Consider the following 27,283-nt stretch of genomic DNA (forward strand, 5'->3'; position numbering starts at 1 on the left):
AGTTCAGTCTGAATGTCTTTTACTGCCTGGATTGTGCTTAGTCACTCTGCCTACAGCAATGCCCCTCCCCCACCACACAATCCACTGTCATCCCCCAGCCCCAGAATAAAGAGCTCCTTAAAATACTCTTCTAACCAAGCACACAGACACAGACACACTTGAGAGCAAAGACTAGGACATTTACAGTACCAGAACAATCTATCTACGATAGATTTTAAAATCCTGTAATGCATTTCTCACCCTGTCAATATCTGACAAGCACAGGAAATTTAAAATCAAGCAACAAAACGTCCAAAATAAAACACTGAGCTTTTTAGTAAATAAAATTACATGCAAGTATTAATTGTCTGGCAGGTACTGTAGGTATAGGTTTCAGGGACACAGCCAAGGAATCGAATTACATTTCTGATGCATTTATTTTGGCTTAAAAATACAGTAGCGTTACATTTCCCAACAGTACGATTATAAAGATGTGTCCTCGATGTTTGTATGGTTGTATTGCATGGCACTGTACCGTGCTGGAGAACAGGCAGGCATTCAATTTGGAGTAAAGGTCACGGCTGGAATATGTTTTAAATGCGCTACATTTGCGGTGATGTTTACAGGCATTCATAACTTAAAAGGAATGTTTTGGTGTTAATATTTTTTTCAGCGTGCAAAAACTCAGTAACCTGCTTTGTTTGCGTGTGGTCCATTTGTCTCAGAGAAGAACCAGACATGTAATCTCTTCCTTACAACTGCTTGCATTCGCCGTTTGTTCCAATGCTATTCACAACCTTTTACTACACCTGGTTGCCATGGTTAGGAGACCTACATTGGTATAAAAAGAGCCAAAGGAAAGCTCAGGGAATAAGAAACAGGAAGCTTGCAGCAGGGGTGGGTGGGTTATGAATCTCCCTCTCACGTGTAAATATTTTTAAAAGTTTCAATATTTAAAAACATCGTGTTGGTGCGTGATCAAGCCCTAACAAAAAGAACACAGCATCGACGGGCCGTGCTTTTCTATACACTGATACAATTCTGCCACCGACACACAGATACTCACCAGTACAACACCAGACCTGTAATGGTTACATTCGACATCTGAATGTACCGCAACCGAGCCATAGCTATCTTTAACAACAAAAAGAACGGCAATGAAATGAAGCCTGGCAAGTCTTTGGTTTGATGTACACAGTATTATAGATGCAGAGGAACGCGTAAAGCTGGGATGCTTCTATTCCTCATTTGACCAGTTGGGCTGCTGCCACTGTATGAACAGAGGTCTGCTAGAGAAAGCAGTCCGATCACACAGGCTCTTCCACACTGGTCTGTCAGCAGTGAGTGCCTAAAACACTCCATGTCCAGCACGGCTCTGTATTTATAGCTGTATGGTGTCAGCAGAGAGGTCTTAACATTCTTGAGGGCTAGTTTAGGAAAAAGAAAAAAGACCAAGTTTATGAACACCTGCCCAATCTGTTGTACAGCTGCAATACAGCACAAAGGACACACATTAATAAGCATATTTAACACTGCTTTAAAAACAATGGCATCTTCACTAATACCGCAGTGTAGAAGTCAGGTCACAAATCCTATTCCAAAACTACTTTGTAGTTAAATTCTTCCCCTAAGGATCACACTATGAAACTAAAAGAGAACATTTCTACAATTGTGCAGTTTGAGGAATTTCAAGTTAGAGGTTTATATTTTATGCTGGAATATAGGGAATAAGTAACTGAATGCTAAATCCCACTGCAATTCATGTTTCACGCAAAGTGTAATAAACGCACAATACTTGTTATATTAGGTGGAACCCATGAATCCCTGTGGGACCATTCAAACACCAAGCTTGGACTCCCCCCAGGGACTGGAAATGCATAGAGACAAACACACACTGTGATAATGTAAACACAGAGATAGGCACATATGGTTTCTGGTTCATTATTATTATATTTTAATATCAAGCCAGTCTTCCTGTCTAATAAAATGACAACTGATTATGGGACCTTTTACGAGCCAGAGCGCTTTATTATCATGTGTATATTGCACTTATTCAATATAACCTATAACTGAATGTTTAGCTTCCATCACCTTAAGTCTTTACCACATATTTCAGATTTTAACTGAATGAGATCAGAGTGAATTCCCCCCCGACAAAACTACATTGATCTGCTCATATTCATATTCAGGGACAAAAACCTTTTGTTTAAATCCTCCCCAAGCACTGGAAGAGTTAATGCAAACCTCAACTGGATTTCTAAAACTAAAAAGGCATGTCTTAAATCATTCTATTCAAGCTTTCAGACATTACTAAAACAGATTTTTTTTTTCTTTAAAAAAAAATTATACAGTAACAGCAGCAGCAGCAACAACAACAACTTCTTTCTGCGTTAAAGCCACACCTTCCCATTGCTTTCAACCTCTGCAACAACACACAAGAACTACAATTCCAGGATTATTTCTTCAAACTCTTTGCTAGGCAACAAAAAAAATATTATTTATTATTTATTATTTATTATTAATAGAGCTGCTAATCCAGGTTAGAACTGTCTGCAGTGAACCTGTTTTGATAAAGTAGTTGCTTCCAGGAGGGATGTTCTGCAGCGCTGTGCTTGCAAGACAACTGTCAAAAACCAAAGAGAGGGAGACGAGACTTACAAAGCAGTTGAGCATGGAGCAGGAAACCCGCGCTGCCAGACTCATGTTCAGAGGAGGAGGATGGGCTGTGCCGGGAGGACAGGCAGCCGAGGAAGCAGCTCTGATGGAGCACACAGTGCCGGCAAAACCATCATCATCATCCACCCCCGACGCAAGCCCAGTCCCACACCAGCACTGATCCCCAGCTTAATGTCAAGATCCCACCGTGCACACAGAGCAGGGTCTTCAGGTACGAAAAGCAGGATAGTCCATAAGAAAAAGAAGCAGATTTCCCTTCAGTCAGGCAAAAACAGGAGCAGGTGCACGGAGCAGTGGAGATGTGGGGGGAGGGGACAGACTAATAGCTAGGCTCCACCTACAGCAATCACACTCTCTCTCTCTCCATCCTTTTCTCCCCTCCATCCCTCCCTCTCTCTCTCCTGCCTGCCTGCAAAGCAAGGCAGATTCCAAAACAATAAAAAAACACAACTCCCTCTACAATGGTCTACGCCAGACTGCCTCTAACTGTCTGCAAGATGACATTTGGAGCAGGAGGATACAGAGCAGAATTGCAGTGTTTCACATGTTGCTTCTGCTTCAAACATATTAAAGACATTTCAAAACGGAATAATACCCTTAATAAACTGTGCTAAAGAATGTCCTTTGAAAGTGTCATCACAATTGGGCAAGTAGTGCAAAAACGTTGACACACAGTCCAGATCCATGCCATGCACTCCCAGTGGGAGAAAATAAAACTGCTAGGATCTGGTTATGTGAGGATGTGTGGGGACCCACAGGATGTATATTTCACATGCAATAATCTTCCTTTAGCCATCACTGCAGGAAAGCGTTTTAGAAGGTTGTTTCCTGAACAAAACCCACAGCCTTCAGACTGTATACAGCACACAAGGTGCCTTTGCTGGCTGTCGAAATGATTTCCTGTTGCTGTGTTTTTTTACGTTTCAGTTTTTTTGATCTTCTTGCAGCTGCACTGGCTTCTTTAGCATGCCATGTCACTGTGAAAGAGCTCTCAGGAAACACCACAGCGCTCCAATGACACAGCACTCTGCTGCTTTCTTCTCGCTAGCCGATTCGTACTGTACTAGCCTGCGGAGCACCACGTGACTCACTGCCTCAAGAGATCTACATTGCATCAGCATCCCTGCTATACAGGAACTCTCTAGCAGAGAGCAACTGTGACTACTGTGTCACTGCCACAGCCAGAGTGCAAACAGAACAACCACTGTGGATGCTGGTTTCAGGCTCCTTGTATTTGTAACAAGCTAAGGTTCAACCACCATCAAAGGATAAGACATAATGCACATCCAGTTAGAAATATGCAGCACAGTCTAAACATCCTTTAGCCGAACAAAGACCAAGTTCCAGATCAAAACTGGGACAGAAATACTAGAGGATTAGTTACAAATTGTCATATGTGCATTGCACTAAATCCTAATTAATTAATGCCAGCAGTCTACAGTAGTTTAAATACACTAGTCTCCGGCTAAGAGAACACCCCTCGGGAACAAGCAAAGTGTTCACTTAGCTGATATGAATCAATAAATAAATCAATATTTATTACTTGCCATGACGCACATGCATCAACATATAAAATGAACAGAAGTAAGAGAAAAGCATTAGGCAAGTGTATGTTAATAAACTAGAATGATAAAAGTAACAGACAAGCTAACGTTAATAAATTAACTGTCAAACTAAATTAACACTGCATCCCTATAAAAAAAAATGCAGCAGCTCTAGATTAATTATGAATACCTGTACAGGAGCAATACTCAATAGATGCACAAAATCATTTAACATAATGGTGAAGCAACTCACCAGAACGGTAAACACCAAATTGCTCAGCGACTTGTGTCTGATTCAGGTTTTTTGTTCAGGAGCTTGAACCATTTTCAACTTTTTGTCTCAAGAGAAACAGTGGTGCGTTTCACTGTTTGTTTACATGCCATTTTGTAGTGATGAGGTGCACTTGTGGAAATCAAAAAACGAGACAACAATATGACGGCGGTTCTGGAAAGATTGAACCAATCAGTGTGCCTCAAGACACTCTCGCCATGACAAGTCACATTTGAAAAGATTGAATAAACCATTCGAATTTAAGTTTGACGATGATGATGATGATGAGTTATCAGGTTACAAAACAGTACTGTATCAGCTGTGAAGGAATCGCTAGCGGTGCCAAAAAGGTGTTCTTTTAAGAGAAGTTCCTGTTCCTTTAAGCAGAGCATTTACAATGGGAAAAATCAGTTTCACCACAAGGGTGTTCTCTTGGGTGAAGTCTTCTCTTCAGAGGTGTTCCTACACACGGAGACTACTGCATTACATCCTTGTCAGTGATGTGCACTAAAGCACTAGGCATTAGTTAATTGACCATTTGTGCTCTAGTGCTGCCAGTGGGTCGTCCCAGCAGGGGGGCTCTACACAATATTGTAAATGCAACACAGCAGGCTTCAGATCTCAGTAGGGAGGGTCTGGGAAACACACACAAGCTACAGATGTACAAAACCCAGGACTCATTTATTCCACCAAACCTGTCGGAATTCCATTACAGCGGCGAGATGGACATACACCAAGCAGCAAGGCTTTGAGGAAATTAGATGAACTGGCCATTTAAACTGTGGTGATTACACTGTTGGGCTGCCCTGTGCTCACACAGCTCACCTTCTTGAGGAGTCTCAGAGCTGTAAATCGATACCCCAGGTTAATGCACCACCAGCACATCTAAAGATACACCAGGCCACACAGCAGAAACACAGAAATAGACAGTCATGTTCCACACGTCTACAAGCTCAACAGCAATGGACTGCACTGGATGAAATTCTACTATTAATCTATAACACACTGTGGTCTACTCCATTACAATGCACCTTATGCAACTTAGAACTATACATTCCGTAACCAAAATAAAACACACACACCTAAGTTGTGAATTAGTGAGAAGGGTTTGAAAGATGTTCCGAATCGTTGAGTTCGTGGATAAAGCAAAAATAATAATAATAATAATAATAATAATAATAATAATATTTCTCTTATAAAAGGGAATGCTACTGTACCTGTATGTTAATACATTCTCTACACAAACAAACCCCTGTTCGGACACGATACTTTTGTAAATGAAATGTAATAGATCTAATCATCCCAATGGAGTAAACCCCTTCCAATTACTAATGCCATTGTGAACCGTTTCTCAAGAGAGCTGCCGTGTCATCATGCACGCTCTACACACTGCTCCTGAACCGTTTCTCAAGAGAGCTGCCGTGTCATCATGCACGCTCTACACGCTGCTCCTGAACCGTTTCTCAAGAGAGGTGCCGTGTCATCATGCACGCTCTACACGCTGCTCCTGAACCGTTTCTCAAGAGAGCTGCCGTGTCATCATGCACGCTCTACACGCTGCTCCTGAACCGTTTCTCAAGAGAGGTGCCGTGTCATCATGCACGGTCTACACGCTGCTCCTGAACCGTTTCTCAAGAGAGGTGCCGTGTCTTCATGCACGCTCTACACGCTGCTCCTGAACCGTTTCTCAAGAGAGGTGCCGTGTCTTCATGCACGCTCTACACGCTGCTCCTGAACCGTTTCTCAAGAGAGGTGCCGTGTCATCATGCACGCTCTACACACTGCTCCTAAACCGTTTCTCAAGAGAGCTGCCGTGTCATCATGCACGCTCTACACGCTGCTCTTGAACCGTTTCTCAAGAGAGGTGCCGTGTCATCATGCACGCTCTACACACTGCTCCTAAACCGTTTCTCAAGAGAGGTGCCGTGTCATCATGCACGCTCTACACGCTGCTCCTGAGCAGTTTCTCAAGAGAGCTGCCGTGTCTTCATGCACGCTCTACACGCTGCTCCTGAACCGTTTCTCAAGAGAGGTGCCGTGTCTTCATGCACGCTCTACACGCTGCTCCTGAACCGTTTCTCAAGAGAGGTGCCGTGTCATCATGCACGCTCTACACACTGCTCCTAAACCGTTTCTCAAGAGAGCTGCCGTGTCATCATGCACGCTCTACACGCTGCTCTTGAACCGTTTCTCAAGAGAGGTGCCGTGTCATTATGCACGCTCTACACACTGCTCCTAAACCGTTTCTCAAGAGAGGTGCCGTGTCATCATGCACGGTCTACACACTGCTCCTGAACCGTTTCTCAAGAGAGGTGCCGTGTCTTCATGCACGCTCTACACGCTGCTCCTGAACCGTTTCTCAAGAGAGGTGCCGTGTCTTCATGCACGCTCTACACGCTGCTCCTGAACCGTTTCTCAAGAGAGGTGCCGTGTCATCATGCACGCTCTACACACTGCTCCTAAACCGTTTCTCAAGAGAGCTGCCGTGTCATCATGCACGCTCTACACGCTGCTCTTGAACAGTTTCTCAAGAGAGGTGCCGTGTCATCATGCACGCTCTACACACTGCTCCTAAACCGTTTCTCAAGAGAGGTGCCGTGTCATCATGCACGCTCTACACACTGCTCCTGAGCAGTTTCTCAAGAGAGCTGCCGTGTCATCATGCACGCTCTACACGCTGCTCCTGAACCGTTTCTCAAGAGGTGCTGTGTCATCATGCACACTCTACCCACTGCTCCTGAACCGTTTGTCAAGAGAGGTGCCGTGTCATCATGCACGCTCTACACACTGCTCCTGAACAGTTTCTCTTTCTTTGATTACATGATGTCAAATAAAATATCTAAACTATGTTCATATGGTTTTTATAAAAATTGTAGGCGATGCAAAACATTTGGCCATAGCTGTACATCCTGTAACATGACGCATGACCAAAATCCCTGCAGATCTTTTAATGATCATCTGCCTAATATTTTACCAACCAGGATTAGCATGAATCGTAGACCAATGAATGTTACCTTTGGTAAAGTACTCTCAAATTAGTGTTAAAACTGGCGGCCCATCAGCCCTATAAACTTTATAAACTTTGTTAGTATCGTGATATGCAGCGTTACACTAGTGGGAGCCAGAAGCAGGGCACTGAAGTAACCGGTCAGCATACAAATGCACACTTAAGCTCAGGAGCAACCAAATAAGCACCTAGTAAAATCTGGAATGGCTTGAACTGCAACACCAAGTATCAAATGTCAAATGTCAACGAGGAGCAGTCTTGCTTCTCAGATTACTTAGACTTGGCATGTTCTCAAGTCCTGGCCATGTTCACAAACAGGGTTGTGTTTCATGTGCTTTCTGTGTGCTTCAGATGCCAATTCTATTGTCGCTGCCATCCTTCGCAGCGTGCCGACAGGACAGTTTCATTATTTTTAAAACAGGCTTATTTTAATTCAGCACAGAAAGCCTAAACTCCACCCTCCTTCTATTTAAAATCATGCAACCGGCACAACTTTCAAGTTGAAGGCTTTAACCACTGAGCTTGTTTTTGGACAGACTGAAATCAACATGGCATTGGATAGATAGTGGAGTAACAGTTTATTTTTTTATCTGCAAATCCCAGCTGCTCACCTGGGCCTAAGTGATCTCACCTCTATGATGACTCATCAGTCACTAAAGTCGTCAACAATGGTTTCATTATAATTAACCTTGTCCCCAAGTACGAACTCCTCAGGGTATCATCTGAAATACATCGTACAGTACGTGCAGCACATCATATATGAAAGAAAAACAAAACCAGCTCTCGTTATGCAACTGACTTGCAACGTCCACAAATCAACAACCAAACACTTCCATTGGCAACTGTGATGAGGTACACCTCGCCCGCCCCTGTGTATTTTTGTATTGTTGGTGTTATTGTTTGGGTGTATTGTGTGTTATTATTGGTGTAGGTGTGTGGCAGCATGGCAGGGTGAAAGTCCTGCCAGAGCATTGGTGTGTTGTGTGGAGAGTATTGGGCGACAGGGAGGGAGTTAAAATCCTCCCTGTAAACACACATTGGATTGTGGCTGGAACAGTCAAGTGAATAAATGTTTAAATGATTAATTAAAGCTCCAGCCACAGCTGTAAAAATAGGTGTTCACGGGGGTTAGAGAAAACTAGGGCCGAGAGTTAATGTTGGCGACAGCTGGTGAAGGTATGTGTGCTGTGCTTAAACGTATCTGTAATTACACAGAAGGAGAAATTATCATTGGTGTATAGGGGAGTTTTTTGAAGCGGTGTTGTGAATGGAAGAGGCGGCTTGGCTTGAAGCCACAGTAGTTAAATGTGTGTTGTATTGTTTTGTTTGAATGTGTCAGTTTATTTTGTTCCTGTGTTTTTTGTTTGTTGTTTTGTAAACTGTAATTAAAGTGCGCGTTTGCTTTTAAACCTGCAGCTTTCGCGCGTCCGAGCCTCCTTCCTGGTACAAACAGCTTGCCCGTGACATCATCCTGTCACAGAAACCCTTTCAGTTTACCTTATAATGCAGCTCTGAGGACATACAGTACAGCATGTTGCCATGCAAGCATTTGCTGTCTATATTTAAAAGCCCTACAGAGCTGAACGTAGCATATGGCTGATAATGCCTCATAATCGAGACTCACTTTGTAATGGATCTCAGACAGCACAAAGCAGAAACAGTACGTAATGTCTTTATTTAAAAGAAACAGGAAAGGTCACATATAACTTGACTCCAAAGTGACAACAGCACCAATAGTTAAAATACAAAAAGGGAATCGTAGCTTTTATTGAAAATGCAATTGCTAAGGTAACACAAAGGCTTTGATTGCAAACTGTATGCACTTTTAAACTCTGCATTTGAAAGGGCCTATTCACTACTTATTCAATAATGCAAACAAAACAGAACTAACCTGGGAGCCTTTAATTAGTCGACGTGAACAGTTTATCTTGCTAGCCTGTCCACTAACCATGCCACGAAATGACATACGTTCAAAAGTGACTTGGAATCTCAGAGCCTACTTGCAAATACAATAGAAGGAATCGGTATTGTGAACGTCGCTGTGATTCGGTTTGCTCTGCCCTGTGTCCCTGTGCCAGGACTCCCCAGCCCAGGAGCTCAGCAGCAGAACAGTATTCCTCTCTGGGCACAGGCGCCGCTTACCAGCATCTGTCCCCTTTACAAATGGAGCTCGGCAGCCAAGCAGCTCTCTCACAAACCCGCAATATGTTACTTGTAAAATGCGTAATCTAAACATTCTCATTTGACTCTTAACAACATCACCCCCTTATTGTTTTAGAGTTAGTCTGTGCCTTTCACTTGTGTTCCACGCATCAGCACATAGGAAACGTAGAGGAGTCTAGGGGAGGGGGTTTCATTAGGGTTACGCAATTGAACTCAGAGTTGCGACAAGATAAATGGACTTAATCTGATCAGAAAAGATCTGCAGCAAAACAATACAGACCTGTGAGATGATGCCAAGAGGTACGGAAATTGTATTTTTAAGCCTTTGTTATTTTTCACCAAGACAGAAAAATACGCTTCCCCCTGCTCAGTAGATTTAATTATAAATCATCCCCTTCTTTACAAAGACATACAGAAAATATCAGCGCTGTTACTGTTTTCATTTTTAAAGCTATGATATAAAAGCAGATGCATTGGTATATCAATTTTGGTGGATTTTCACAAAAAAAACGGTTTCTACATACTATGGTTAGGATTTGACAGATTGAATAAAAAACAGTGGAGATGCAAGTGATAGAACAGGAGTCTTCATAGCCCTCTATACTCCGTCACACATTACATTAATTACCCATCTGTGAGATCCACAGTGTCATTGGAATAATAAAAGCAATGAGTGTCATTTGGAGAATTTGATAACAAAAACGTTTAAAACTGCAGGCAGTCTAAGATCACTTTACTGCTATTAGGCTTCTGATTTAACACAGATCATGTCTTTGGTTAGCCTAATTCATTGAGAGCCATTAAACAGTTAGGCAATACAAATTAAGAGGCGTACAAAGAGTTCTTTCCATGGCTATTATCACATCAAATCAAATCGAACTGGAAACAGGGAATGCATCTTACTCTGCATCGGGTAAGAAGACTTTTACTAAGAAATAAAGTATTGAAGCGGTGAGTATGGAGCCGGTTCATTTCGGACCTAACTTCAATTCTTGATACGATGCACCCTGACATACCTCTGTATTCCAAAGCAGGGCACAGCATGTCACACTGTGCCAATGCAGTTACACTAGAGGGTGCTGTTTGGATTAGTATGGATTACGTGACAAGGAGAACCCTAAATGCCACATATCACTAGATGCTTACTTGACATAAAAATCTAATTGATTTTGAAGCTCCCCCAATTGGATCTACAGAGACAATATAATAGAAGCATGATGATGCTATTCCTGAGCAGATCTGTGTTTCTATACGATAAACTGTTAAGATGGTTGTTTCCCAGCAGCTCTACATATACAAGAATCACTTGACATTTATTTCCTACAGGGACAGTCTGAAGCAAAGAACTGCAAGGATGATAACATGTACATTTGTTGTTCCTTTGTCTACACCTTTATTTCTACATTACCTGCTGAAACACACCAGAGAGATCTGTATCGCCTCATAACCCTATCTTGGTATGCACTGTATTGCACAACCTTAAGAAGCTGTAATTGCAAGTTGATTTCCAGATCCCTGGTGCAGCACAACAGTGAATAATATACGTTTATCATACAGCCCCCCACATTCTTTCACAACTTGTCAGTTCATGAATGTGGTTAATTCATGCTGACAGTAGATTGTAAATGTACTATACTTCACTATTCAAGGACCCTTCACTAATTTACTTCAGTCAGTACGTTGTGTTTACGGTGTTATAACAAAGCAAAGCTGTGTAAAAGTTATTATATTAAGAGACACCCTACACACAGTGTATTAACTGAATATAAATCACAGAAACAAAGACATGAACGACTGTTAAACATACATAAAACCTTGCTTAGTTCTTTACACTGGATAAAATGCACTAGAATTTTGATAAATCCTCAACACTTGGCTGGAGGATTTTTTTATTACACAGCCCCCAATAGAACAGGTGTGGCTAACTGGTCCTGGACAGCCACAATCCTGCAGGTTTTCTGGGTATCTTTAAAATGACCAATTAAGAAAATAATTGGCTCAATTAAGTGCGAACGAAAACCAGAACACCCTGCAGCTCTCCAGGGCCAGCGTTGTCCAGCCCTGCTATACACCAGCACAACAAAAAAAAAACCACTTGTGGAAGAACACTCACCATCTTTCAAACTGGACTTCTCTGCTGATGACTTCTAATCAGCTCCTGCTGGCTCCTTCCTATTTCACTCCAGTGTCACCTGTTGAAAGAAACCAGAAACTAAATATTCAGAATCTTCACAGCAGTGCCAAGAACACTTAGACATAACTTCTGTGACTCTGGTCACACTTTATTTTTTGTTTATTAACTGTTAAAACAGCCAATAAACATATTAATGTACATTATTTATTTTCTGTTAACTGTTAGTTAACTGTTAGCTAAAACTGCAAAAACGCCAGAGCCCTATCAATGATCAATCAAACACCAGAGCCCTATGGATGATCATTACCCAGTCGATCATATTTGAAATCGGTTCAAATTGTTACTGTAGTAATGTTTAGCAAATCAAATCAGGTTTTTTTTATTAACCCTAACCCTTAGCTAAAAATTAACAATGTTTGTTAACCGTTAATAAACTAAAAGTAAGGATGCCCCTTACTGTATCAAACAGGCGGTCTCTCTCTTCATCCCAAAAGGTGAATGATACAGCAGGTACAGCACACGTCAGTTTTATAACACTATGTAACACAATTTTTGTTCCTGGGTAGAAAGTGTTTTCTCCTAATTGCTTATGCCTCAAAAGTATAGAAAATGGCTATTATTCCCCACAAACTTTGCTTTTGTGACCAGGACAGTGATATTTTGAAATTTACCTATTTCCAATGAGAAAACGGGCGAATTTGTGTCTTTTTGTTCACATAAAGTCAGAAAAAAACAACATATGAATCCAAATTAACATGTATTTATACTAAAGTAATACAAAAATGACTACAAAAGATTTAGAAGCGAGTAGTTTTTCGAGATTTACGATTATACTGTAAATCACTTTCACGAATCAGCCCCCAAATGTAGTCTCCCATCATGTTCTCGTTATACTGTCCTTCACTGACAGCTCATCCAGAAGCCTCAAAGCCGTGCTGCTCCATAATGGTAACAAGTACCCGTCTCTTCCCCTGGCTCACTCGGTGCACCTCAAAGAGGATTACAACAGCATCAAGACCTTGCCTTGAAGTATGATGAGTACGGCTGGGACCCCCGGAAGGTGCTGATGCCACCACTGCACATCAAATTGGGCTTTATGAAACAATTTGTCAGAGCTCTAGATAAGGAGTCGGCAGCCTTCAAGTACCTTCAAGACTTCTTCCCTAAGCTGTCTGAGGCAAAGGTCAAAACCGGTGTCTTCGTCGGACCACAGATAAAGAAGATCCTGGAGTGCAATGAATTCCCCAAGAAGCTCACTAGTAAGGAGAAAGAGGCTTGGAACAGCTTTGTCGCAGTGGTTCGGGGCTTCCTGGGCAATCACAAGGCCGAAAACTATGTGGAGCTGGTTGAGACTCTGGTGAAGAACTACGGCACAATGGGCTGTAGGATGTCCCTCAAAGTCCATATCCTTGATGCTCATCTTGATAAATTCAAGGAGAACATGGGAGCGTACTCGGAGGAGCAAGGCGAGCGCTTCCACCAGGATATACTGGACTTTGAACGCCGCTACCAAGGACATTATAACGAGAACGTGATGGGAGACTACATTTGGGGGCTGATTCGTGAAAGTGATTTACAGAATAATCGTAAATCTCAAAAAACTACTCGCTTCTAAATCTTTTGTAGTCATTTTTGTATTACTTTAGTATAAATACATGTTAATTTGGATTCATATTTTGTTTTTTCTGACTATGTGAACGAAAAGACACAAATTCGCCCGTTCTCTCATTGGAAATAGGTAAATTTCAAAATATCACTGTCCTGGTTACAAAAGCAAAGTTTGTGGGGAATAATAGCCATTTTCTATACTTTTGAGGCATAAGCAATTAGGAAATAACACTTACTACCCAGGAACCAAAAAAAAAAAAAAAATTGTTACACCGTGTAATCCATTACTGTGTCGCCACACCCGCTTACAGCAGTTGGAGAAGTGTTTTTAACATTGTTTGTAATCAAGCACTATTCTAAATTCACCACTGACCGAGGACAGCTTCAGGTGAGTGAGCATCACTCCTCCAGGCAGAACGCTCCAGTGAGCCACCTCACTGTGCACAAGCAAGCACACACAAACAGAAAGCTGCCCATATGCAATGCCACTGACAGCCCTAACAAGACTGAGAACACATTTAAAGGAAAGTGAAACTGAAAGCACAAGCCTGCAGAGCATTTAACAGAAACCCCCCTTCCCCAGGACTTGAAATAGGAAAAGGAAGTAACAAAATTACACCAACAGGCTTTCCAGTAATACTATACAGCACAGCGTCACCAGCATTCTTCAGACAATTATACTGGGTCTGCAGCACCGATATGGTAAGAGAATGTATTCACACAGAAATACACATTAAAAAAAATAAGTATAAAGCAGCACAATGGCTAAAGAATTCCCTTTTTTTAGTTCCAATACAAATTATATTGCAAGTATGGAAGCCCATAAAGACAACTGGCAGTAATTTGTCAGTTTTGTTAGTATAGTTGCAAACTGTATTTACACTTAAAAAAAGGTTAACAACAACAACATAGCTGAATTTGATAATTCTCATAATTTGTACTCTTGCAGATCGATTCACACACTGATGTAGAATATCCCCTGATGAATTATAACAGCAAATCCCGGTTAGAAAAAACTGTTTTTCATGCTGCAGTAGGTGTATTTCTTTCAGATAGCAACGGAGGCATTATCAAACAAACAAACAAAAAAAGATTAACAGAAGTTTGAGAGCCCTGGAATTAGTGACCCCACCATCAACCTGTCCGCGATTTCCACTTCGCCGTTCACTTACTAACTATAGTTATGTTGCCACGACATCGAAAATCGGCGTTCTGTCCAGTTCCTTCAGGTTGTACTATAGTAATAATAATAATCTCGTTTATAATTCAGATAGCGCAAGTGGGTTGGACAGTAGCCTAATCTTGCTTTTGAGCCACACGGATTCGTGAAACTTTTAAATAAGAAACTTGAATGGAGAATAATTATCCCTTTAAAAACAAACAGTACAGACCAGTGAAAAGAGCATGCACGCTGTAGAGTATGTACCAATTATACTGTACTGTACAAAAGACAGACACCCGCACACCTACAAAAAAGTTACGATTCCTCCGAACTTTAAAAACCACACAATCTCAAATAAAAGAACGTTATTTCGGATTAATTAGTAAAAGTAATAACTGTCGAATTACCGTTTCCAATGTTTTTTTTTCACAGATTTGATCACACACGTATTGCCACAGTTGTAAACTCATTTGATTTTTGTTTTTCTTTTTACCTGTGAAGGAGTACACTTCTGCAGCCCCGGTAAACGTTGCTCGCTGGCTAGACACGACTTGGAAATACAAACAGAGCAGCCCAAGTTTTAGCCTGGCAAGTTGGCGGTTCTTTTACAGCATATATCCCGTTTGCCTAAAGGCTGTTGATGTTGCTCGATTTATATGGGTTAGGTTTTAACGTGTCTGATGTGAAGGGAATGCTTTTACCAGCAAAAGGCGTGGACACGTCCCTGCTTTACTAGAACTGAGCGTACTGAACACAAGCGTACGTGACTCCTCGCTCCTTCTCTACACACACACGTGTGTCAAACTGAATTAGCGTCCGCCAACAAAGGACGACTTTTGTTTCAGAAAGTTCATTCACATTCCACTTTTCCAACAACGCTTATATCACTGCCAAGTATTCCTTAAAATTGTTTTTACAGGAGTTGCAGACTTAGCTCAGTGTATAATAATGTGCAATATGTTTTGCAAAAAAATTGGCGTGTAATTAATCAAGGATATACATACACTACTAAATGCATTGTTTCTGCTTTTAAATCGTTGAAATTAATTTATTAAATGAAACCACACACTGCATACGTATTTTTTGTTTGATATGCAACTATGCGGTGACCATTTGTATTTATTTTAGTTGCATTTGTTACGGTGTTTAACGTTTTTTCTTTTTTAAACCTAACAATCGGTAAATCGCAGAAATACAAAACTTCATTCTGGCTTCGAACTGTAGAAAGGGGCGTGGCAACTTTTGCAGCGCTGTATCCCACTACTAGACTACAAAACAATACGTCATCAGAAAAAAAATAACTGCTAGATTTCATTCAAGCCTTTGAAAACCAAATATGAGGTTTAAAGTAATCAATAATCTATTAAAAGCAACAGGACTTTTTTTTTAAATCCAGAAAGTACTAATTATTTGACAGAATAGACTAGTGCTTTTCCCCTCAATTCAAATGTTTCAAAATGTCATGGATATTGAACAAATTATTAGGATACAGATAATTACTTTAATACAGCAACAGGAAAAAAAAAATATTGAATCTTTTTCAAAACCTGAATATATTATGTTTAAAAACAAAATAAAGATAACAGGGTATGTAAACATTGCCTTAACTCCGTAGTAATGGTGCTGTGGTGCAGTTTGAGCAGGCTGCAGAATACATCAGCGCTCTGCAAATGCCTGGACAGAAGGTGCTGTACTGTGCAAGGTAAAGCAGCTGCTGTTCAGTGCAGTTACTCAATGTATTTCTTCCCATGATGCAACCCTAAAGAGTTCCCTCTAAATTACATCCGGGACAGTTGACATTCCTCCCTGCCATTGAAACAAAACAGCCAGACCAAGGTGAGCAGAGAGACCAGGCTTTGACATTCCATAGCTACTGCACTGGAGTCTCGAGTCCCCATCGAGCCTTGTAGGGAAGCTCATTTGTCCCGACTAGAGTACGGACGAGAGAAACAGGATGAGAGCGGACCTTGTCGAGGCTGAACTGTGTGTCAAGTCAAGAAGTCATGCTGCTATAAATTCACTCGTGGAAGAAAGGACCTCTTGAAAGCTGTGCAGAGCAACACAAACATATACCTTTAAAAAGCAGTCCTCCAGACACTCCTCATACTGCAGTTCAGAGGCAAGAATCAGAACTCGGTTATTTAACATTACGTTTTTATCCGCACAGACTTTATTAAGGGTCGTTCTGTTGTGTCTGTCCCTACTTTAGCAAACCAAAAGGTGGCAACCCTACAGCTATAGCCAAAAGTTTTGCATCACCCCGCAGAATTAAATTTTGCTTCATAAAGTCTGAATAATGTTACGTTAACATATTGATTTACATATCGCTTTGTAGTTTTGCATATACTTAAACTGCTTCCGGTAGACTTTTTCTTTGAAGATCTAAATTGTGTTAATGTATTTTTTTTTTCTTTTTTAGCTGTAGTTGTAGATTCTCATAACAAATTACAGTTCTGCACACTTTAACCGCTTTTCTTATTGCCACCTTTGTTTGAGGAAGCAGTGTCTCTACCAGGATTGTACCCAATATTAAAATACAGTGTGGTGGACAGCTCCGTTAAGACACATTAACAGTAGCTACACAGTATTTACTTCTCCTAGCGTTGTATTTTCTTATTTGTTTTTCAAGGAATATAATTCTCTTGACAGAAGAAAGCAAGGGAGCTCATAAGCAAGACTGGTGATGGTGCTTAACTATAAATAGATGGCTTGTCTTGAAATTGATTTATAACTTTTACTTCTCAAAGCACACGTGGCTCTTCATCCCCAGACACACACCCCTGCCAAAGAAACATTTACAAAATCAAAAGAACGTCAAAAAAAAAAAACATACCCGGACCGACTGAGGCGTTATTCATTTACATTCCACCTTCGATTCCGCACAGCGATTTCACTTCACTGTATTGTGTTAATGTATAAAACTTTGCGGTATACAATCTCGCTGCTCTCTCAGTACAAGCTTCCTCTTGCACTTTGCCAGCCCTTGTTTTAACTCCAGACTCATGGCGTTACGTTTGAAATGGTACCAGGTTCTTTTGCCAGTGGAACTTTTTTACTGGACCACAACCACAGGTTATATTTAAATCTACCCCTTGCAGCTTTCACAGTTTTAAACAAACAAACAAAAAATCACATTACCCTATACTTGTAGTGCAAAACCTGCTTTTCTAGCCTTCCTTGCGTTGATGGAGGCTTCGCTTGGATGTTTGTTTCTAAAGTTTGGGACACTTCTAGCTTATAAACGAAGTGTTTGATTGATTTGAAAACCTGCATACACCTTCATACAGCAACAGTGTGAAACGAAACCTGTACAATGTATGTAGTTGTAACAAAGAGTTTCCCATAATCCTTTTCAAGTGCCCATTGAGACGGTTTGTGCTCATTACCAAGGCTCCTGGAATGCCCCGACACTACTTCTGTGATGCAAGGAACACACAGTGGCTTCTGGTGCAATAGAGAGCTGTGATATGGAATGAAGAACCACATAATAGAATTGCAAAACATCAGTGTGAGATTTTCATGTTAGATCTAGCCTCACATCAGATTTGACTTTCTGTACCTTTGTATATTTTTGTGGCAAAGAACAGAAAACAATTTAAATGCAAATCTTGCACCTCGTGCGATCATTGGAACAAATGTTTATACTGTTGCACGCTAAATGTCACAACCTTAAATCTATATATCACTGAATGTGTTTTAATGTGAACTTGGGGTGGGGGAATCCAATACATTCATCATTTTTAAGGCAATAGAACACAATAGTTTTGTTGCCACATTTTACAATTCTTTAAAAACCTACTCCAAACAATGATTTAAAACAAAAAAATTCAAACCTCAGACAAAAATCAGTATTTAACAGCAACGCATTCCAAATGTACAGACACACCTAATGAAGGCAGGTAGCTTCATGTTCTTTAGATATCAGCCCTGAACAATGAAGTGCCTTGAGAACAGAGTTTAGCACATGCAGTACAACACATACTACTTCAATATTAACAGAATAAAACAAAAAACTACACAGCATGTGTATGTGTGTATTTATATATATATATATATATATATATATATATACACACACACACACACACACTGTATATATAATTTTATTTCCATTTACTCCTCAATTCAACTTTGCGGTAGTGCCTTTACACTGGGTATAAAATAATTTGTTTTTCCTTTATTTCAAACTTTGGCAACATTTTTTTTTTTTATAGGTTTAAGCTTTGTGATTACAGCCCAGTGCCATTTTGACTTGCTGAGGTGAACTGACCTATTCGGTTCATGGTGGTATAGCTGCTGTTCATTTTTTTAGTTTTTCAGTTCCACATTCTGTTACAGAACAATAGTCACAAAGATGCTTTTTATTTTAAGAAACTTTCCAAATCCTTTGCTTTTGTTCAAATGTTGACCAAGAATAAAAGCACCTTTCTTTGTTGACTTCGAGTACAGTATGCACACAATTAAACTCATTAATTCAGAAATTCTTATTGTTTCAAGGGTTGAACAGGGTGTACGGACTTAAAAATAAATTAATAAAATAAAAAAGGACAATTTCCCCAATTAACTTGTTCTGTAAAACACCATTAGTAAACCTCCAACTTTATCATGGAGTGCTTTTGCAGCTCTGTGTACAAATTTGATATTGCGTTCTCTCAAACTAAAGATGTAAGTGTCAAAATCTCTTCCACTGCTAGTGTTTGCTGGTATCCCTTCCGGAAAATGTATTTTATCATACACCAAAGTATTTTCTCTTAGAATATATCATTCATTTAAATGTTAATGAGGTTGAACATACAAAAAACTGTTCTGTTAAAGATTTTTATAGAATGATGTAAACTTGCCTTTTTTTTTTTAGCCTGGTAGAGCCGGGCGCCAGATGGAGCCTTCACAACCTCACCCAATTAAAGGCCAGACCATGAAAAAAAATCATGATTAAGCTAGATAAAGATAGCCCATACCAACTCCCTCACAATAAGATGAAGGACTCTAAGATATGACTAAAAATGTGTGACATTTGGATAGACAGCTTTACCTCTGTACCACCGAGCCGTGCCGAGACAGCCCACGGCAGCTTAGGAGAAGCCTGGTTGAGTTTCCACTGCAGCGCCCAAGCTGTGCAGCTGACGCCACACGCAATGAACGAGTCGAGTCACGTGTAGAGGATGCGGTATTAAGAGGCGTTGTGTTTCAGTTGAGAATGGCGGCCTGAAATGTAGGCCTACTTTTCTCTCCTCCGACTCACAGCCAGTGGAAAGGGGTACTTTTCTACTCTTAGAAAAGGAGAATAAAGAAGTTCTAACCTTGACCAGAAACACACTTTTGTTTTCAACCACAAATCAGAATTTACAAACAGGTGTTCCACCCACACTCCCCATGTGTGGAACGAAGCACTTAACGAAACCTCTGTTTTTTTCCTATGCCAGCTGGGTATCCAAACTACTACGGGCAGAGGTTTGCACTCCTCTCAGTGCCGATCAGATCTGTAGGATGTTTAAAACACAACATCAGTTTATTTGCATTTTGACTGTACATTCTGACAGATTGTCCTTGCAGTATTTTTAAACCCATTAAGAGGCTGGAATGGGATACTCATAAAGGAGTCCTCGTTTAAACAAATCTCCATGTGATTCTCAGATCTCCCACATCAAATGCACTGTACTTCCAACCTTTTTTTTTTTAAATGTAAGACTAATAATAAAAAATGATAGCCAATGGCATACAGAATCTACACTGCAGTACTTCCACTATGACGGCAGGGTTTCGTACTGTAAAGAGTTAGACATGAAAATAAATCAATAAATTAAAAAGATCAGAGTCCTCTCATTGAACTGATGACGAGCATGTCCAGTATTTTCAGTGATAAGTAAATGACAATTACCTTATTACCTAAAACCAAAACAAACACACCATAACGATATCACAGATTGAGGGTTACCGTACAACAGAAAAAAAAATGACAGTATGTAAGCAACAAAGCAATAATGAAGATAACCTATGATGCTCATGAACTTTGCTCATTGGCACCAGCAAGAGAAAGTCCTTGTGGAAACATACAAAGTGCACAGCAAGGCACGTGTTACACTTATCATGCTGTGCGGAGCTTATCTATAGTTTGCGTGCGATCATTATTATTCAGAGGGTACTGGTTTAGTTTTTTGTGCTGAAGTGTGAACACTGCATCTGCATGGTTTTGACATTCGGATGTATGCTGCACTCATGTGCAGCAGGACAGCCTGTGGATCAATAATAACATCATTAGTGACTCGGAGAACAGGCCCTGCTACTCTGCGACTAGGGGGTTATGGATTTGTGCTAACTACAGAATCAAAGAATTGCAAATAGAAATCCTTTCATGAAAGCAGGCAATTTAACCATATACACCGATGTTGCAAATCCCCAAATTATTTTTGCATATTGTGTGTTTTGAAAAAAGCAAGCTTAAAAAAAGTTACCGGTCAATTGAATGAAATACTGTCAAATACAGCTATCATTTCAATATTATAAATAGGAACAATATTTCAATATTTCTCAGAATAAGAACTGGATTGTTAAGTGTTGAACTGGTGAGTATCTGCACCTCAGGTCTGTTCCTCAATGACACGGTGCTGCTCGGAATAGGAATGCATTATTCATTTTGTCATCATCATTGGCATACAGCGCACAGCACATGGTACGGCTTCTCACAGCAAACACACAGCGAGAGAGAGCAAATGGGAATTTTCTGTTTCAGTAGCTTCCTTGTTTATGACTAAACTGAAGATATTTACTAAACAGTCTTTATCTGTAGGAAAAGGATCTTCACTGAAATGAAATATTTACTTCCCTGGTCTGCACAAACATGTTTTGTTACAGAGTGTCTGGGGAAAACCAAATCTATACGAAAGGAATATAGCTTTAAATCTGGCGAGTAAGAACAACCTTCTGTTTAAAATTGTAATCTTGTTACAGTTACAATCCTCCAATAGAAATGTAGGAATTTGCTGCCACTCAGTAGTTGGGGTGGGTTTAAAGTATTCAGAACGAATCAATGCGAGATACAAGTCAGGAAGGAGGGGCATTGCCCAACTGCACTGGGGAAGTTTGATTTTTGTAGGTTATTTTATTTTATTTTTTCACTGGGAAAATGAGTCAAAGTCAACGTGAATTGAGTAACCATTTCTGGTGTTTATTGGATATCCACCGATTTCATTTTTTTTGTATTGGGAGTGTTTTATCGTTTAACAGAAATCAGAAGCCCAACCTGTAATACAGCAGTCTGGCGCTTTTCAGCACACCTACGAAATAAATACCATCAAACATATTATATTCATTTTGAAAGTGAAATAAAATTCAGTTACATAAAACATGAAGCCAAAAAAAAAAAAAAAAACACAACCACATTCTTGTAACACAACACTACTTCAAGGATTTCAATGAACTTGCCCACCATTGTCAAACAGCTGTCTGAATACATTCCAAAACTAGACAGGCCAGGTATTTTTTGCAGTTATAAGAATAAACTAGCAAATAAACTAATAAGCTAAGCTGCTGGTAAAGAGACAAAAAAAAAGTGTTTGAGGCGTAGGCCTATATCACAAGAAACCTAAACTCTATTATATAAAAATATGCTTCAGGTGTTAGTGCAACATTGTGCTAAAGCATTACATTTCTTAAATATAGAATGCGTTGGGCGATTCTACAAAGCGTAGATTTACAGCCTTAGAAACAAGGCTGGCTTCATTCAAAGTGCTCACCGAAGACATAAACAACGCATTACAGGTACCAACAGCGTCCACAAAAAGCACAACAGCACCTTGTTTAACAAATGCCACGCATAGTTTCAAAACCAGACAAGCTGTTCCCAAGATCCTGTAAACCCCAGCGTACAGCATCAGATTGCACAACAGCAGGAGGGGTGGTGGGACCAGACTGTAGGCTGCCAGATTTCAATACAGTACACTCTCCCCAATCTGAACCAGTTCATTTTAGTTATCTGTTTGGAGTACCGATCATAATCTGTACCATTCTATAAATGCACCATCTAGCTCCACGTGGAGTGCAGGATGCGCCCTATGGCCTGGAGATCACAGGTTCGAATCCAGGCTATGTCATTGCCGACCATGACTGGGGGTTCCTAGGGGGTGGCGCACAATTGGCCGAGTGTCGCCCGGGTGGGAGGGATTAGGTCGGCAGGGGAATCCACAGTTCACTGCGCACCAGCGACCCCTGTGGCTGACAGGGTGCCTGCGGGTCTGATGGCTTCGCTGTGGATCCGCAGTTTGAAAAATGATGGATTGGCAGGAACACATTTGAGGACGAGTGTTTCAGCCTCTGTTCCGGGTTGCTGGGGGGTTGCAGCGGTGAACCGGGATAAAAATAATAATTGGGCATTCCAAATTGGGGGGAAAACCGGGGCAAAAAACCACTGGCGACGACTAAATAAAAAAAAGAGACACATCTGAGCTTGTTACCTATACACACTGTAGCCAATCAAGCTTGTAGTAAAATCTGGAATGGGTGAAACTGATGCAAGAGTCTTATTTTCATCCCTGAGCTGTATTAAGATCTGCCACTGAAAAGATGCCAGCTACTAACGTGTTCAAGGGAATGTCCATACCAAGTTTCAACACAATTGGATCAGTGGTTCTGAATATAGAGTTAAAATCCCAATCACAGGGAACATAAAAGTTAACTTCTAGAAGATGTACCAATATGCACTGTTAATTGATTTGTCAGTCTTTCAATGAAAGCAGCACTGTATCGCTGCAGGGGGTTAAAACAAAGTTGTTTGAAAGTAAAAGCAATGGTTGGTATGTTTGGTATAAAACCCTCTAGCAATCAGTAAAAGGAACTAAACCACCTGATTATCTTGTGATCTTGCTGAAAGAGGAAACTGCCATGTGGGGACTTCTGAAAGTGCTTACGTAACCCTTTAATATATGTTCCTGTGACACTGAGATACACAGAAAATAACACTGTCAGTACAGTTTCTTTTTGGTGCCGACGATGGTCAGGTACTTTGTTGTTTGTTGGGAGATTAGTCTTCTATTCAGACTTGTCACTAAAGTCACAAGGCTATTATTTAGAAACTGGGTCACTGTAATTCCAGTCCAATTCAAGTGACAGGCTCCATGCAGGAGACACGTAAACTGGCAGACAATATTAAAGCACTTGCAGGTTGTGAAGAGGGAAGAAAGCCTACTATTTCCATTGTTAGTGATGGAAATCACCATGTGGCAGAGGCAGGAATCCAATTTGTCTCGGTTTTCAGGAAACACAAAAGAAAGGGGCAAGTTATATTGATTGAGAAAGATAAATGAAAGTAGGTTCTATTGTAAATATTTACTTAGACTATTTCTTTTGGCAAAATATAACATGCAAATTAAAGAATGTTGCCTAGCACCCAGCTGCTCACACACACATCCGAGCCAAAAAATTAATAAATAATAATAATAATAATAATAATAATAATACAGAACCCTACCGTCTTCTCACAAAACTACCCTCTTATCTTAACTGATGACTTCCAGACGACTCGATGAAACATATGGCAAGAGACACAGATGCTACTTTCTTAACTCACATGCAAACACAATGGAGAGCTCTTCACATCTATCAAACGTAAAGTCCCGTGCTAAACCAACATGCAAATCCTTTGGCCACAAACCTCTAGCAAAACAACCTGTAAATCCCCCACATTATACCATTATACCATCTGCAACAAAGTGCTGTCACTCTGTTGCCCCAAGCACCTACAGTAGCCTTGGAAGAGTTGCACAAAACCAAACTGGACATGCCAGCTACTTAAAACATGTTGAACACACACACACCTGCAAACGCTAAGAAGCAAAAACCAGTGATCCGTTTCCCACTGTAACACAACCAGCAGAATGCTATTGAATTACTGTGTTGGTCATTTATTTACGTTTAGCAAATTAAGTCAATCTAATGTGCTTGATTTGTGTTCCGACTTTCTCCTGCCTTAACATTGTTTAGAATATATAATGCATGCAAAGTATGTTTGTGACGTGGTCTTGAAATGGAAATGCTATATTAACGTTGCACACAGTGCTTTTTAAACATACGCTGGCAGTGTGTGGCAGTTAATTTTACTACTGTTACAGTTTTCTTTCCTCTGTTGGCTTGTGGAGAAAATGCGTTGAACAGCAAAACTGGGGTAAAACATTGAGATAAAAGGTGTTGTCAGTCAGAATACAATAAGATTCCCTCTGCCTTTTTCCTGCCTCCCAGGGGTGCTGGAACTAGGGGTGTGGGGGTGCGGCAGCACCCCATGGATTGAAGTGCTGTGCTTCCATCATATGCAGGGCTTACAGTTTTGTCAATGGCTTTCAGCACCCCCACTATAAAAAAATGTTCCAGCGCCACTGCTGCCTCCCCATTTAATATAATAACGATTACAATAGTAATTTAAGCCTGTTTTGTTGGACTCATAGTGGTAACCACGACAGAAAAAGCTTGAGTCCCAGCAGCTCTATCTCAGAGACATACTATAGCTGGTCTGCTTTCTGAAAATAATATGCACAGAAGGCGGCCATGTAAATAGTCACTGAACCCATTACAAGGAGTTCATCCAAAGCACCCAGACAGACACCATGTGATAAAGCAATCCTGTGCTATAACTGGATGAAGATGCTAACACCAAACCTGCGCCAATCCTGTCAGCTGCTTCCAGGGGGATAGGACACAGACACACAGCTCCCCCAGCCAAAAGAGACATCACACCTTGCACAAACATGAACTTCAGGCATGCCATTATAATAAAGCAATTGTATAGCTCACCTAGATAGCCAAATTGGGCAATGTTATACTCTCTAATAATATCTGCAGGTATTTTTTTACAGCCAAGGATTGGCCTAATGGTTAGCTTTTCATCTAACATTACCAAATCAAAAGGAGGTCTTAAACAACACACACACGTTTAGATACTCCCAAGACATTTTCAGCTGGGCTTCACAAACCCTGATAAGCGTTACTTGTTTTCCTACTGACCTCAGCTGTTGCTTCACCTCAATACGTGACTAAAAAGAAGTCTCGCTTGACGGGCTGGTTGACAAGCTCGCTGCACTGGACAGGCCAGAACGGGCCAGTAGGACAGTCCTGTCAGGTGAAGACATTTATTTGACCTCAGCCTCTGCATAAACCCAATGAACTGCACTCGTACACAGTTGACGCCTTGACGGTCGTGTTGTTTGTTCCGGTTGCAAACGTCTTACATATTTGTATTGTACACGGGTACCAACCATCAACCTATGCATCTGCAGAAGCTTACAAGTGAAAACTAGCTAGCCTAGTCAAGTAGCCTGTTAGTATTACTATTATGTAATGGTTGAAAATGACAGCCACAACACACATTCACATGGACCGTACACTGTAATTTCTCCCAACAAAGGCAAGGCCCACTCCCACCCAGTCTGGGAAACTAAAAAGAGAGTCGGGATGAAATACCAACTCTAAGGCAATTCCCCATTACCGTAAATTTTAACAACTGCGATTGTTATTGCTATTTATTTTTGTTAAATACCTGAATGTACAGTAATATCTGACTGTATTACAGTTCTAGCACTACCCTTTTTTGACGGGGATATTTTCTCAACGCACACTAGCACGCTGCCTCCGCCCACCTGCAACCGAGAGAAGCGTGCAGCAAATGTGCCACTTCACCGATTTCTTTACATATGCTGGTGCACACCTGTTTTGGTGTTTGGTTTAGACCTTTTTTGCAAATTGTGTGGTTATTTTTACAACTGCACCCGACTCTAACACGTTGGACCTAATTATCCACATATATTAGCACAATGATTTTCCATTTGAAGTAAAGTATTCCTATGAAATGGAGTACATTGTATAAAACAAACCAGATACATGACCATATGATACATCGCATACAACGCAGAAAAATGAGGGGGGGTTTCGGGTGACTCAACGTGAAACTGATAGCAAAACGAACCAATGCATTGCACTCCTACCCAGATTTAGATTTGAAGGAGTATTCATGTTAAAATCCTTTCTTAGCAAAATAATCCCTAAATGAAAGAAATCGCGGACTTGCATAATAACAACACAAACATTTCAATGGCTTCTTATTCACGTTTTTTTGATATACAACAAGGCAAAAAGTACGGTGAACGTATATCAGACTCTAGCATATTAATGTTGCCCTAATTCACAAAACCAAACCAGCAGCGACAGCATCCGTATGTCCATTTGTAATGAACCATTCATAAAAATTTGAAAGAAATAAACACAAAGAATTTAAAATAAAATTCAATCCACTTACTCACTAAGAATCAATCAGCTGACGGCAGTGACTCAGGAAACTACACCCCTTCCGCATTCATTTGCGATGAACAGAGCATTCGCCAATCAGAAACGAGATACGATTTAACACACCAATTATTAAACAGTCGACTCGCTACAGCCAATCCACGGGGGATACAGGTAAAATGCAACAGTGTCGACTCGATTAGACCAAACGCATCATGACGCACACCCACTGCGATAACCAACCAGACAGGAGGCGATATTGAAGACGCTGCCCATACAGAAACAATGTAAACGGCGGGGGCGAACAATAATGTGAAGAGCCAATAAAAAGTCACAGCGTGGCACCGATTTACCAATCATATTATCTGAATTAAATGCCCTGGAATTAATTCAAACGTTCTGTTTGGAATGTACTGTTGAACGGGACAGGCTGAGAGTGAGACGGTTTTAGATTAAGGATGTCGCGTGGATGCAA

The 27,283-nt window shown here is 40.7% G+C and overlaps 1 protein-coding gene across 7 annotated transcripts in view; it reads right to left on the reverse strand.

Annotated features, from left to right (window-relative positions):
- Positions 1 to 26,920, reverse strand: part of LOC117430748 (myotubularin-related protein 4-like) — a 58,675-nt gene extending 31,755 nt beyond the window's left edge. For 3 of the 7 annotated variants that reach the window (XM_059001704.1, XM_059001700.1, XM_059001699.1), the window contains exon 1: positions 2,638 to 2,960. In XM_059001704.1, coding sequence (XP_058857687.1) covers positions 2,638 to 2,682 — 45 coding nt within the window. In that variant the 5' untranslated portion in view covers positions 2,683 to 2,960. Of the gene's footprint in view, positions 1 to 2,637; positions 2,962 to 11,753; positions 11,833 to 15,037; positions 15,342 to 26,821 lie in introns of those variants that run through there. The other 4 variants (XM_059001703.1, XM_059001701.1, XM_059001702.1 and 1 more) reach the window with 4 other exon arrangements.
- Between the last annotated feature and the right edge of the window lie 363 nt (positions 26,921 to 27,283).

The sequence above is a fragment of the Acipenser ruthenus genome, chromosome 26 (assembly GCF_902713425.1).
Source record: "Acipenser ruthenus chromosome 26, fAciRut3.2 maternal haplotype, whole genome shotgun sequence".
In the NCBI taxonomy this organism is placed as follows: domain Eukaryota; kingdom Metazoa; phylum Chordata; class Actinopteri; order Acipenseriformes; family Acipenseridae; genus Acipenser; species Acipenser ruthenus.